General features: G+C 38.2%; 1 protein-coding gene across 1 annotated transcript in view; it reads right to left on the bottom strand.

Annotated features, from left to right (window-relative positions):
* Window positions 1-386: 386 nt before the first annotated feature.
* LOC101736735 (facilitated trehalose transporter Tret1-like) overlaps window positions 387-14,940 on the bottom strand; it is a 42,064-nt gene continuing 27,510 nt past the window's right edge. The window contains exons 4-12 of the mRNA XM_004932970.5: window positions 11,112-11,267; window positions 10,653-10,855; window positions 9,822-10,008; window positions 7,298-7,419; window positions 6,431-6,607; window positions 5,326-5,418; window positions 4,885-5,111; window positions 4,536-4,688; window positions 387-2,801 (exon numbers count right to left, since the gene is read on the bottom strand). Coding sequence (XP_004933027.3) covers window positions 2,771-2,801; window positions 4,536-4,688; window positions 4,885-5,111; window positions 5,326-5,418; window positions 6,431-6,607; window positions 7,298-7,419; window positions 9,822-10,008; window positions 10,653-10,855; window positions 11,112-11,267 — 1,349 coding nt within the window. The 3' untranslated portion in view covers window positions 387-2,770. The remainder of the gene's footprint in view (window positions 2,802-4,535; window positions 4,689-4,884; window positions 5,112-5,325; window positions 5,419-6,430; window positions 6,608-7,297; window positions 7,420-9,821; window positions 10,009-10,652; window positions 10,856-11,111; window positions 11,268-14,940) is intronic.

Raw genomic sequence — 14,940 nt, forward strand, 5'->3', positions numbered from 1 at the left:
AGTTATCAATAAAACAGTTTTGGAGATAGACTGTCTTCTTTCACTTTTACAAATAAAAACAAATAAATTTCAAAAAAAACGGTGGTTTTTTTATTGCATAGATGAGTGGAAGCTCACAGCCTATCTGTTGTTAAGTGGTTACCGGAGCCCATAGACAACTACAACGTAAATGCCGCCACCCACCTTGAGATATGAGTTGTAAGGTCTCAGTATAGTTACAACGGCTGCCCCACCCTTCAAACCGAAACGCATTACTGTATCACGGCAGAAATAGGCAGGGTGGTGGTATCCACCCCTGCGGACTCACAAGAGGTCCTACCATCAGTAAAATTTAAGATTTGGGTGCAGAGTATTCTATTTAAAAGGTAAGACATATAAACGCGATGTAATTGAAAAATAATGTTTATTTCAACAAAATATATTACAAAATAAATAACATTCAAACACACTTATATTTATTACTAGCCTTACAGTTGTTAGGAATTATTTATTATATTAAATAAAAATCACATAATTTCATTCGTAAAATGTACACTTCTATGTTATTATAAAGTTGAGCTCACAACTATAAGGAAGTATGCTGTAAGGATGTATGCGGCCCGATGCTCTCTGTAGCTAAAAGCTACAAAGTGTAACGCATACTAATGAAAAACCTCACGCATTTGAGGTTTGAAGTACTCTTGATTTAATACTAAGTCCGAGCGAGCTATACCGCCAGATAGTAGGTCCTTTTTTTTACTGCTTAGATGGGTGGCCGAGATCGCAGCCCACCTGGTGTTAGTGGTTATCGGAGCCCATAGATATCTACAACGTAAATGCCGCCACCCACCTTGGGATATGAGTTATAATATTTCAGTATAGTTACAACGGCTGCCCCGCCATTCAAACCGAAACCGGCAGAAATAGGCAGTGTGGTGGTTGGTACCTACCCGTGCGGACTCACAAGAGGTCCTACTACCAGTAAAGAAAAGTCCCTAAAGACGCAAAGCCGACGCTACCCGCTACTAAATTCTCTTTGGTCGTGAATACTTCACCCTCAAACTAGAACACATAACTGGTCTATATTTAAATTTATAACTAAAAAAAAATAATTCAAAAATCTAATATTCTAGATAAAAACTATCAAAAAGCACCTCTTTGTGTGATTCTTGCTTTTTTAAGTGTCTTTTTTTTTTAAATAAATATACGAAGGAATGTTATACAACTTATTTGTAAAAAATCGAAAATGTTAAATATTATTATAAATCTAAATAATTTCCGAAAATTAAAATGATATTGCACTTGTAATCCTACCTTGGGAAATAAAATTTCATTTTAAAATGTCCTTTCGCCTTACGTTATGTAAAATAATGTTTGAAAAATATATTTTAAAACGCCAGCTTCACTGGTGGCCCTTATTAAATTTTATAATATAAATATCGACATTATTGACTATATTGTGCAGACAATAAATATGTATTAACTCATTTATACAAGGATTTATTCAAGATCTACACAGCGTGAAACGATAGGCATATGCTCATTTTTTATATCATCTGTGCATTTTTCAGTCAGTCACGATTTTGGCGCCTTTATTATAATTTTCAAATATTTATCAAATTAGGTATTATTGTCGGACTAAAAATAAAACATAAGCTTCAGTTCCACGAGCCGACTTATTATTTGTTCCGAGCGTGGAAAAAGGAGGACTAGATATCATCGTGTTTTATAAAAATTATCAATTTATCTAGCCGGTATCAAATAAGTCAGCCAATTACGAAAACCGATTAATACGATTTTCTAAACAATCAAAAACATTAATTAATGTTATTTTTGATTGTTTACAATGAATTTTATGAGCTGGGAATGCCACGGTTTTTTCGCGGGCTATTTCTTATGACATTTTGTTTTTTGACAGACTGAAATGTATGTATAGAATGTAATTCTTTTATTTTTGTATTTGTTTTTTAAAATTTTCAAAGTCCTAAAAATTTTTGTCACTAAGAAATAACGGCAACCGTTTAAAACGAAAAGTCGCTGCATGAAGCCCTTAAATATTATAATATATAATATTATTTATTATTTTTCTCTAAATTAAAGTCTTCAATAAACAAACTCGATAATTAAATACGACTAAAACTGAAAGACATTTTTTTAAATTACAACTACATTTCAATAAAGTACAATATAAATAAAAATTGGTTTGGGTGCAACTTGGTGCACGTGAAAGAAGTGAAACTTCTTTTGCGGTGTGTAGTATTGTGGTTTTCTTTATTTTACATCCTTAAATCAAATTTCTCTTATAATATGGAATGCTGTGTATAAGAGAAACGATTCTCATCTCTCTTCATCATTTATATATATTTTAATTTATATTTTTTGTAATACTTCTTTAAAAATAAAATATAAGATAGTTAGTTGCCATCTACAGGAACAATGAAAAGTTAACAACAAGCCATCTAGTGGCCGTCGCCCGCGAACAGAATTTGTATAAAAGAAAGACCTAGCTTGCTTTCTCCCTCTCTCTAAGGTCGAATGGTTCGCGAGACGCTTTGTATATTTTCTCACTCTCGCTCTTCTTAAATTGTATCTTTTCTCTCTAGCCGTAACGAATCTGTCGCGAGGTAAAGTTTACCCTCAACGCGCCTAAAGAAGTTTCACTACAAAAAATTAGTATTTCTCTAAATCAGAGTATCATTTAAAATACTAACTTAATTATTGATTAAGACACATTGAGCTAAGAAAGTTGCGCTTCCAAAATTATAAGTAAGTTTCAGAAACTTCATCTGGTTTACATCTTCTCGGATTTCGATGGCGAAGTTCTGGGAACAAAAAAAAACGTGGTTTAAAGGAATTTTCTTATTGTATTTTATTTATTATTATCTCGATTTGAAAGAGGTCATAGTCATATAAGTGTCACGCTGCTACTTGACATTATTAAGTCTAGTTTGAAGAGGGACATGTCGTGGCTCTCTGGGAATACCCCAAAGGGAGCTTATTCTTGGGTTTCAACGTACGTCGAAGGACAAATCGCTCAAGACGCATTGTATCAACGCCATGACATGTCCTGCTTCAAAAGAGGTTTGCGGAGAATATTCAGCGGTAGGCAACGGCAGGCAGCGACGGTAACCACTCATCACCAGGTCTCCTTATCCTAAGAATTCAGAAGTGGCAAAGACCTCGCTACTATGTCACACTTCGAATCATACGACAGGCGCCGATTTTTTAGAACGAAGTCCCTTAATGCCGCTTGTGGTAGAAATCGTCACGTAACCAAATTAAAAACGTTACGCAAAATATGACTTTGTCTGTCTCTTTCGTGTTTATATGTCGTGCGTTTCCGTTCCGAGATTCCAGCGGGCATGTATGTATAATGGCTGCCGGCTGTATATCCCAAATATTTTATTTGGCAGTGCTTGATTTAATTAAACTGCATTATCATTAAGTATGAAGTTTTTGGAAAAGAAAACGAAGAATTTTCCGGAAATATTAATCACACGTTCTTTTGTTTTTTTTTGGAACGAAGTTCCTTATCGCGCGTTGTGAAAGGGGGCTAGACGGAAAAAATTCTTACGAAAAGTTGTCACGACACTTTTTAGATCCGTCATTCTGACCAATCAACGTGTAGGCGCTTATCGCGTGACATTGCTCGTATCCGATTGGTCCGCGTAATGAGTACAGTTTCTCGAGATAGCGTTTCAACAATAGTAATTTAGTTCATAGTATTGTTTTTTTTCTTCATAATGCCGTAATTTATTATTATAGCTTAAAAAATAAATTACAATTCCTTCACTAATTAATCGAAAGGAACTTCGTTCCATCCGGGTGTCCCTTGACACCTCTGAAGTTTTTTTCTATTTGCATCGCGCAGAAACTAGTTGGAATTATGATAAAAATACTCCCGAAATATTTCCACAAGATTAAATTGTTATCAAATCGTAAAGTACATATATTTAGATAGTGTTAGCGATACTGGAGTATAATTTTATCAGCTATCTCAAGTATTAACTTGAGATCAAAACTACCGATAAAAAATTGTACGTTTATCGGTAGTTTTGATGTGTATCGTTTCCAATCATGATGTTACATCTCTGTTACCAAATTTAATACATATCGACGATTGAAAGGCAAACGTGACTAAGCGACAATAACTGCTTTGTACATAAATGATAGGCAATAACCATATTCGATGCGCAGAAAATGTCGCTTAGTCACATTTGCCTTTCAAGCGTCGATATGTTGTACATTAACAATGACAATTCGATATCGTATCGATTTGAGTTGTTATCTCCCAATGTTTTTTTACTTATTGTTGTTATGATTGATTTGATTTTGATAAGTTTAACAAGATATTCGTGGCTTTGTGTATTTGTTAAATTTCATGTTTCAATTAAGAAATTGTTTTTTTTTTATTGACCGCAGTTCCGGAGCTTTTAAGCTCATACGAATATAAATATAGATTAATGTAGATTGATCTATTGGCTGTTCTGCATGACTGCTTGGGGGTTATGACCCTTTGAGCAGTCGCATTAAGGTTGTATTTACGATCTACTCACTTCCCAGCCAGCATTTCCTGGATCTCCTGGAAGCTCTTGCCCTTCGTCTCCGGCACCATGAAGAATGTGAAGAAGAACGCTATTATACAGCAAACTCCGAAGATGAGGAACGCCACGCCCATACCGACTGCATCAGCTATCGGGTTGAAATATCTGCGCAAAGAAAGCATATCACACTGACAATGACACTGAGAATACCAAGGGTTAGGTAGGAAAGACATGTCGTAACCTCCAAGAAGCAACGTGGAAGCGAGCTCCTAACAGAGCCGGAGAAATCATCTCTGATAACGCACTTTTTCTTCTTTACTCTTTATACTTTATATATTCTTTATTTATTTTTGAAGCTCACCTAGTGACCAAGAAGGACAGCATCCAACAGAAGGCAGTGGCTATCGGAGAAGCCAACGCCTTCACCTCAATCGGGAAGAGTTCTCCCATGATAGCCCACGGCAGAGGACCCAGACCCACGCAGTACGTCACGATGAACAGCACTAGGGCTAGGATAGGCAAGAACCTCATGCTGTCGACTACTGCGTTGCCATTGGTGTCCAATATAAAGTACATGCCAAGGAGTCCCTGAGGATAAATATACACAGGTTTATAGCATTGGGCTACGCCAATATATCGTGCTAAGTCTTCGGGGGCAAGTGGTGGAGAGCTTTTCTTTCAATTGAGTTCTCTTAGGATATATGTCACTAGTATATATATTCAGATTACATAATGGCGGATCTCCTTTAGTAGAGAACTATCATGACATGTTTCACACAGAATACAGGCGTCCGATACTTACTAGTCCAATAGTTGTTCCGGTGCAGGAGATGAGGAGCAGCATCCTGCGGCCGAGTCGGTCCACCACCAGGGGCGTGACTGCTGAAGCACCGACCTGTGACATTTCTCGATAGAATGTATTTAAATGACCAGAGAGCTAAGACGGCCATAAAAAGATCACTGGAAGCGCACTGCCGATAAACGCGGCGGCTTTAGATAGTACAGACGAAGACTACCCCGGTGGCGCGAGGTGTGGTGGTAAATAGGAAATTTGAGTCCGCGCGGGTAGGTACCACCACCCCGTCTATTTCTGCCGTGAAGCAGTAATGCGTTTTGGTTTGAAGGGTGGGGCAACCGTTGTAACTATACTGAGACCTTAGAATATATTATATCTCAAGGTGGGTGGCGCATTTACGTTGCAGATGTCTATGGGGTCCAGTAACCACTTAACACCAGCTGTTGAGCTCGTCAAAGTCCCTCCGTAGACCCAGAGGTACCAAACGTTTTGTGAGAACGGGATTATCGACAATCCGAACCGCCCTCTTCTGATGAGGTCAAATGGAAGTAGCTGGTACTTGGGCCAATAAATGGGAGCATTGGATGGGACCTGTGCTTTGTAAAGCAGATGTTTTTGTTCAGGCGTGAAGGCTGTTGAGGTCTACCAACATTTTAAAGGTCAATTTGGCTTTACCTTCCAATCGACTCCGATCCTGAACATCTAATTTTTTAATAACGGTTCATTATCAATCTGTTTTGTTAACGTAGAAACTGGTTTGATTTTTCTTATACCTACCTATGTCTAACATTTGGTTATATGGTACAATTTGTTTTCGAAATAAGTAAATAAAATTATGACTTTAGCATAGTTTCGGTTTCACCACTGAGCGAAATCAGCAAGGAACCCAATTTACTCTTTTACAAAATAGCGGTACATCACTAGGTATACCTTAAGGCCATTATTGAAGGTTTACAGGAGTCCATAGATCCCACAACTTGAATGCCATTACATGTGGTCGGAGTCTCGGAGACACGATTGTGGTACTTATGTATTGACGAAAGCATCGTATATTGCCTACTATTAAAAAGAGAACATATTAGATGAAATTGTGATCAACGATCTTACAGACCTGCACGGCACCGATAATGATTGTCGCGATGGCGGAGTCCAGACTGGCCCCAGCCGTTTCGAAGATGGTCGCCATGTAGAACAGCACTGCGTTGATGCCGCAGAGCTGCTGGGCGGCCACAAGGGCGCACGAGATGTAGAACGCCTTGAAGTTGGCGCCACGGAACACGTCCGATAACTGGACAATTGTAATCACAGTGTCATGTTGCTGTACATGGATAGACAAACCACAATAGGTATATCCGCTGTGATAGGTTACCGGTCCCAGAGAACATAAGCACCGTCATCCATTATGAGATATGAAATCGAAGTTTTGAAGTTTTAACTGGTTTTAATTACACAAAATTCAAAGTATTCTGTATCCATTTTGATGTATTTGATGCAATAGCTTGCAATATAAGTGTTGGCAAAAAATCTGGTATATGCTCCTAAGTAGTGGTGTCATTTTACAAAACGGTGGACTCTCTTTAAAACTACTCTAACTTTTTCAAAGACCAGAGACTTGCATCAGAAACAAGCAGAGCAGTGGCACCCATTCACGGGGTCTACCAGAATGTCATCAGATGCGTAAGCTTTGTTATATATCCTGTCAACTTTATAAGTATACTAGCTGTACCCGTCCGCTTCTCTGGGCATTTAAAATTAACATTATTATTGCTCACTCCCACAAAGATTCTCATCATTAACGGCCCCGCAACTGGTGTAGGTAGGACACTCATATAAATATCCGTTAAGTACATGTATTTTCTACATGGATACCAAGTTTCAAGTCAATCGGATGCATGGTTCAGTAGTTATAACGGAACATCCGTAAAAGCCACTGTAGATTTATATATTATTATAGATAGCTTAGAGTACATAATCTTACGTTAGCAGTTTTCTCGTTTGCAGCTTTGACTTCAGCGGCCATCTTGTCTAGCTCAGCTTGCACACCAGCGCGAGATTTTCCTCTGATGATCTGCAGACATTTAGCAGCCGAGTCTACGTCGTCTGCACGAACAAAACAAATCTATTGGTGACTTTTTGCTGTATTGCTCAATTTAAAAAGAAACTTACGACCTATCTGATAAAATGTGGTAATTTAGTTACCGATTATTCGCATCGGAAAATAGGCACAGTTATATTTTAATTCCTATCTTAAATTTACATTCCCAGGATTCTGTGGAAATGGCCACTTTAGATGTTTCCGAAGATTTTTTAATTCATCGTGCGATATCATCGTAGTGAAATTTGGGCTGAGACTAGGATCCTAAGTTCTGAAGACCGCAAGCGAGTTCATGCCTTCGAGACATCGTGCTGAAGGAAGATGCGGCGTATCCCAAAGACTGTGTTACGGAACAATGCACCAATCCTCGCATAGTTCCAAACCAAAACGAGGATTTCTAGCATCTTTTTTTTCCCTACCTATGCTGATAGCTTTGAGAGGCTATATTAGCTTCGCCCTAACGTGTAGGTGAGCTCACGGGGCTCAAACCGGAGTGGTGCTAGCATTGGCTCTAGCAAGAGCAGTGCTTCGCAGAATCTACCACCGAATCGGAAACGCGACCCACTGAGAAGATCGGGCGAGAACCTCAGTGGGCTGTGTCTGTGGGTTAATTCGCTTGTCGAGCCTCGGTTCGACCAGGATGGTGACCGGTGCTTGTGGTCTAGAATCTGTCCTAAGCGTATGTTAGAGGAATTCGGACATATTGCCAGGAAAAACTGAGACAATCTTCACGGTGGATAATGCCAAATTGGAAAGAAAAAGATCCGTCGACTTTTGAATCTACCGTCTATGGTGCTCTCCGAGCAGTCTCCGAGCAAAGCATATCATGAGAATGAAAGTCCTGGGTGGAGATAGTCACTCTTAGAGGAGCACGACTGTATAAGGATCATCATATAATGAAGAATAGTGTCCTTTTTGTTCCAAAATAATCCCATGTTTGAAGTTAACCACCGTTATGTGTTAATATTTCCCTGTTACATTGATTCAAATGCACCTTATGGCGCCAAGTCCGCTAAGATGATATCTCATTAGCGGTAACTTGAATAGATAGGTTGCATTTCAATCGTTTGCCTATGACCCTATTGCTTATGTCATAATATTGGCAACAAGCCAATGGAATACATTCAACAAATGATACAAAATTGAACGATGAATACAAATTATGACTTCTAATTACTTAGCCCATACATAAAGAGCGCAAACGACTTTCCCGTGGCGTTTAAATCATTCCAACAATGGTTGCAATACGGAAACAATGAGGTAACATGTTTGTTGTTCAGAGCGATAGTTAAATTAAATTGGCTTTAAATTAAACTGAGAGTAGTTTATACATCTCTCCAGGAACCCGTAGCTTGCGACGAAGGGCTCGACAAGCGAATTGACCTTCAGACACAGCCCACTGAGTTTCTCGCCGGATCTTCTGTCGCGTCGCGTTTCCGATTCGGTGGTAGATTCTGCGAAGCACTGCTCTAGCTAGGGCCAGTGCTAGCACCACTCCGGTTTGAGCCCCGTGAGCTCACCTACACGTTAGGGTGAAACTGAAATAGCCTCTCAAGGCTAGCAGCATAGATAGGAAAAAAAAATCTCCAGGATTTTATTTCTAGTTTTGTCCGATGTGGATGTTCGTGGAGGATGAACGATCCATATTTAACCCATTAAGTTTCCCGCCGAATCTTCTCTAGCAGTCTGAAGTCTCCTGCGCGAGTCGTGCAGTCTATGGCGAGCCTTAAAGTTTGTTGAAGTAGAAATGATTACGGATATGATTATTGTATTAAGTCTATATGTGTGTGTATCACTGAATTTTGAAACTTAAAGAAAATAGGACTTATAAATAGAAAATAGGAAAAAAACCCATTAAAAAGCATGCATACGATTGCAAATGTAATATACATTTGCGATCGTATGGACTTTTTATTATTATTTATAAGTAACCACGCGTTTAATATTGTCATTACATTGTAATTTTTGTGTGTGGCCATGTGAGATCCGCAAGGGAGACTTTACTTAACAATCGTGCATGTCCACCAGAATGTATTTAGTTTTATTTATATTCATATATAGCTCTCAAAAACTGAAGTTTATTTTTTATTTTTTATTGCTTAGATGGATAGACGAGCTCACAGCCCACCTAGTGTTAAGTGGTCACTGGAGCCCATAGACATCTACAACGTAAATGCGCCACCCACCTTGAGATATAAGTTCTAAGGTCTCAGTATTGTTACAACGGCTACCCCACCCTTCAAACCGAAAAGCATTACTGCTTCACGGCAGAAATAGGCGGGGTTGTGGTACCTACCCGTGCGGACTCACAAGAGGTCCTACCACCAGTTATATTTATGTTTTTCGTTCGTCACAATTCTACGAATTGGCTGATATGATTTATGTCTTTTGAGCGGTTGAAACTTACCTTGGTTCAAATAATACATCGGGGTTTCAGGCATGAAGAAGAACAGCACGCAGAAGACCGCGACTACAGCTATCCCGACATACTGCAGCGTGAAATAGGGGACGAACGGTCCCACTCCGTACACCAGCAGGAAGCCAAGCACTACGAACAGCTGAAGGAACGATCCCAGGGCACCGCGCGTGTCGTCCTAAAAACATCATCATCGGTTTTTGCGTGTTGCGAAAGCATTGATTTTATTTGACATAAGGTCGAATTTGCAATTATATATATCCAAAAATATCCTGCCCTTCAAACCAGATTGCAGGGCTGCCTCGCAGTCAAAATAGGCAGGATAGTGGGTACCCGCGCGGGCTACGATCAGTGAATGTCAATTGACGATCGCAGTACTGGTATAATGCTCAGAGAACGCTGCTGCCCAATCTTTGGTGACTCCATTAAGCCTTTCGTTACACCTTTTATTATCTCCATGGGATGTGGTGTTATTCTAGGTTACCCAGTCAAATTGTCTTAAAAACATCCTCAAAAGACGCATCCATGCCTGTGACCTAATGGGTAAAATGTCCGATGTAGGCATACCTAGTATTGCGATTATTCCGATGCTCAAATCCTGCGAACTGGGTGTTAGCTTTTTGTAAACAAATAATTAAACCGGCGAGTGGAAACCGGCCAGATATTGTGTACAGTGTGTGCTACTAACACAGGGTGTGCTGCTCGTACGAAGCAATCGAGTGTGTGGAGAAATGAATTCATTGCTATTATATTTTTGGTGGAAGTGACATACATAATAATATGTCAACTTTATTTGATAAGCTGCTGGTAACTGGTACATACCGTGGCGATCTCGGCGCAGTACATCGGCAAAACCGTATACAGCATACCGACTGCCAGACCCCAGAACACTCTGCCGGCGTAAATCATTGCAACATTTTGAACGGCCACCACCAAAACAAAACCGACTATGAGTGGAACAGATGACAGAAGAATACTCCATCGACGACCGATTTTTGAAGCCAGGAAACCTCCGATGAATGGTCCTGAAAAAGGGATCTATGTTATCTGGTACATAATATGGATTCGCAAGACACTTGTACTAGAGTCTTTCAGAAGGGAGCTTTTGTTTCTACCGCTGTAATGGAGGTAGTAATTGATGAGATAGGAAATCGGTTTGAAATTTGAAATTAGATATGCTACAACTTCTCCAAAATCTGCGGTAGTCCTTTCTCTTGCAGATTTCATAGCATAGCATAGTAAATTATCGGCGGTTTCTAATGTCCATAAATGCACCCTCACCGAACATAGCTCCGACGGAGAGAAGGGATCCGATCCATGATATTTCGTCGTTGGTGACGGGTCGCGACAAGGGTGTGTCGTTAGGATCTAAGAGCTTCAAGTTCACCGGCGAAGTCCATCCCAAAGCAAAACCCAGAGCAATGGTGGCGATGTTCGCTGTAAAAACACTTCTCAATTAACAATCTAAGGCAATAAGGCAATAGAAAATACCGACAAAATAAAAGCCATTGAAAATTATCATGCACATACAAAACCGTGACATGTGATGTCATATACTGTGACTGGGCTTGACGTGAAACAATATAAAAAAATCTTTTGAATATACTTAAGAGGCATTAAAGTCATATTTTGATTGGTTCATGTTTGATTTGAAATAAAAAAAAATTGCTTCTTTCACAATCATGTTAAAACAAACACATAATAAATACGCGGAGCTAATTTATTTGAACGAATTAATATTTAAAACCGGCACGAATCTTCATATTTCTTTTTCACTGATAAAATAATCTCACGGAAACAAAGTTATTCAAATAAATAATAATAATAATAAATAAATAAATATTTACTAACAATCACGCCACGTTAACTGGTCCCGTGCTAAGTTCGTAAAGAACTTGTGTTACAGGTACCAGATAACGGATATAAATGTAAGATTTTTATTATACACATACATATATTTAATATACATCCATAACCCTGGAAAAGACATTTATATTTATCATACAAATATCTTCCCTTGGCGGGATTCGAACCCGCGACCCCCTTGTGTAGTGACCATGTCACTTACCACTACACCAGACGGCCGTTATGTGTAAATGTATATCGTTATGTAAATAATATTAGATTTTCGGGTATTAACATGTGATTTATTGTATTTAAAAGTTTATGGCTGCCCCATTTTTCGTGAGAAAGAGGTGGGACGTCTGAATACTCTATACTACTAATAGACCATCACTAGTGCTTGCGTTACTTACAGACATGAACTAGGGGCACAGTTAACATATTAAGGTCTTTTTTAAACTTCATTTGGTACCACAAGTCGTAAAACCATAGCGGTTTATAATCAAAGCAACGTCAAAGTGTTGATTCGACGATGCTCCATAGACATTAGACCATGCATTTGTTGGGTGAAAATTATGAGATGTTGGGAGTGTTTTCTTTGGGTCAGAATATCGCCGGACTTTGGCTTAAGAGTTCAAAGCGGTAGACGGCGCGGGTCGTACAGAGTTACTCAAAGCACTCAGACGAATCAGGAATCTTCTGAGCTGGCCCGAGGGCAAGGTGACGGGTTTCACGCGAAATAAATTAGATAATAGGAATAAATTAGACCCCAAAAAACAAATTGGAATTACACAAGAGAGCGCTTATAAAAGTTATTTTTGGATATTTTTTTATCTAGCTATGCTTCTGTCAAGAAGAAATATTTATAAGTACATATTTTACGTTTACATTTATCATAATATTGTTTCATCATAAAGTTACTTTATCTTGTTCGGCGGATTTAAAGCAAGGACACAGGTGAAATTGCGTGGTACAAGAACTGTGTGGATTCTAAAAATCCGTTACTTTTTTTAAAGCTGTCGATATTTCTTATGCAACATATTTTTAGGTACACCAAAGCTGCGTGCTAAATAGATTTTTTAACCCTTTGACTGTCGTGTAGGTCACCGGTGACCTACGCGGCGCACTGAAGTAATTATGTCGATTTCTATTACTAAGGCGCCTGGATTGCCTAACTCTTTGCTTTCTTTTGGAACGAAGTTCCTTATGGGACGATGCGGAGGGGTACCCTAACCGGGAAAAAACGTCCGTAACGTAAGATTTTTATTATTTATGTATAGTCTTAGTATGATGGCTATACAGTGTCTAATCGTATAGTCTACGTGATGACGGTTATTATTATTTTAATAATTATAATACAAAATTTAGAAATAAATATATTATTATTATTATTTATTTATTTTTTGTTTTTTCTATTTATGAGATTATTGAGTATAATTACATTTGTTTCAAATAATTATTTAATTAAATCAAATTATTTAATTTCTCTGACATCAATTTAAATTTTTTTATCAATAAAAAATCATAATAAAAAATGTATACCCGAATAATTATTTTCTTTATACCTCGAATAGAACTTAAAATTAATATTTTTATAATATGGCACTTCGTTCCTATCCGGTGTCCCACGACACCACACATCTTTTTTTTTAATGTATGCTGTAGTCTTTTAGGTCTCTTAGAAATAGATTCATTCTCGGTATCTTCGGATTGGTCTTTCCCATAGTCGAAATCGACATAATTATTTCACTGCGCCATGTAGGGCACAGGTGACCTACAGGGCAGTCAAAGGGCTAAAGAAAACGGTAATTACTAACAATTTTAGTATTTTCACGATTCGTAGATACGATTTAAGCTGATTATACGGCTTAATCATCCATTTTCTTTTATTGTCATAATAATTATTGTTTAAGTCGTCCGTGACCACGAAAACTCTAAAGTATTTGAAACTTCCAAACTAATATGACTATAATAACGTTATGCCATAAATAAATAGTAAAAAAAAAGCCTTGTATTTTTTTAATTCGACCTGGAAACATTTGCAATTATTTGTATAATCTATGACCGGAGATTTTACGGCGCAATGTCGCATGCCCGCGCCATTACGATTCACACAACAATATGGCAGCATTGTGTGGGCCGATGTCAAAGAAATTACTTCATCTCCGCTAACAACACAAGTGATGAAATCGTAAGTACCAAGTTTCATTCACGGGAGCGCGTTATTATTGTCGAAAATTCACGTATGTCAATTCAATGTCAAACGCACTGGCGACCGGAAATTACGTGATTATATGTATGTATGTAAAAAAGTTAATTTGATAGTGATTTAAATTTCTTTGTGTATCATTCCGAGCGAAGCTTGCTATTGTAGATAGGCAAGAGTTTTAATACAACATATTTTGGTGTTATTGCTTAGATCGGTGTACCAGCTCACGGCCCACCTGGTGTTGAGTGGTTACCGGAGCCCATTGACATCTACAACGTAATACCGCCACCCACCTTGAGACATGAGTTCTAAAGCCTCACTTGTAACAGTACAACGACTGCCCCGCCCTTCAAACCGAAACGCATTACTGCTTCACGGCAGAAATGGGCAGGGTTGTGGTACCTACCCGTACGGACTCACTATACGTCCTAGCATCAGTAATTACGCAAATTATAATTTTGCGGTTTTTATTTTTATTATACGATGTTATTCCTTCACCGTGGAAGTCAATCGCGAACATTTGCTAAGTACGTATTTCATTAGAAAAATTGGTACCCGCCTGAGATTCGAACACTTGTGCATCGCTAGATACGAATTGGAATAGCTGGGAAGTAGATTTTGAAAATAACAGACACTTTACAAATGATAAAAAAAAATGTGAAGAAATTTATGAAAAAACAATTAATAAACATGAATTTTGTAACACATTATATAAGACATTATATGCTGATATTTTTTATCGATATTTTATTACCACACAACGCGTCTAAGATAGCAAGATTATAGCACGATTACCTATGACAGTTTTATCAGATTAATTTATATGAATTCCACAATTCAATACCTATATAGTTAATGCTATTGTTTTGACGATTTGATATGAAATTTTAATTGTTGAAGTGTTTGAAGGTAGTAGAAGACCATCTATTTGTATTTCTATATGCATTTGTGTCATCGAATGAAAAGATATTTTGGGACGTAACAAAACATGGCGGATTTCGTTAAAACCCAATCCGCCATGTTGGAATTATGCTGAATTCGAATTTGGCATCGTAATCT

Source organism: Bombyx mori, chromosome 26 (assembly GCF_030269925.1).
Source record: "Bombyx mori chromosome 26, ASM3026992v2".
NCBI lineage: Eukaryota > Metazoa > Arthropoda > Insecta > Lepidoptera > Bombycidae > Bombyx > Bombyx mori.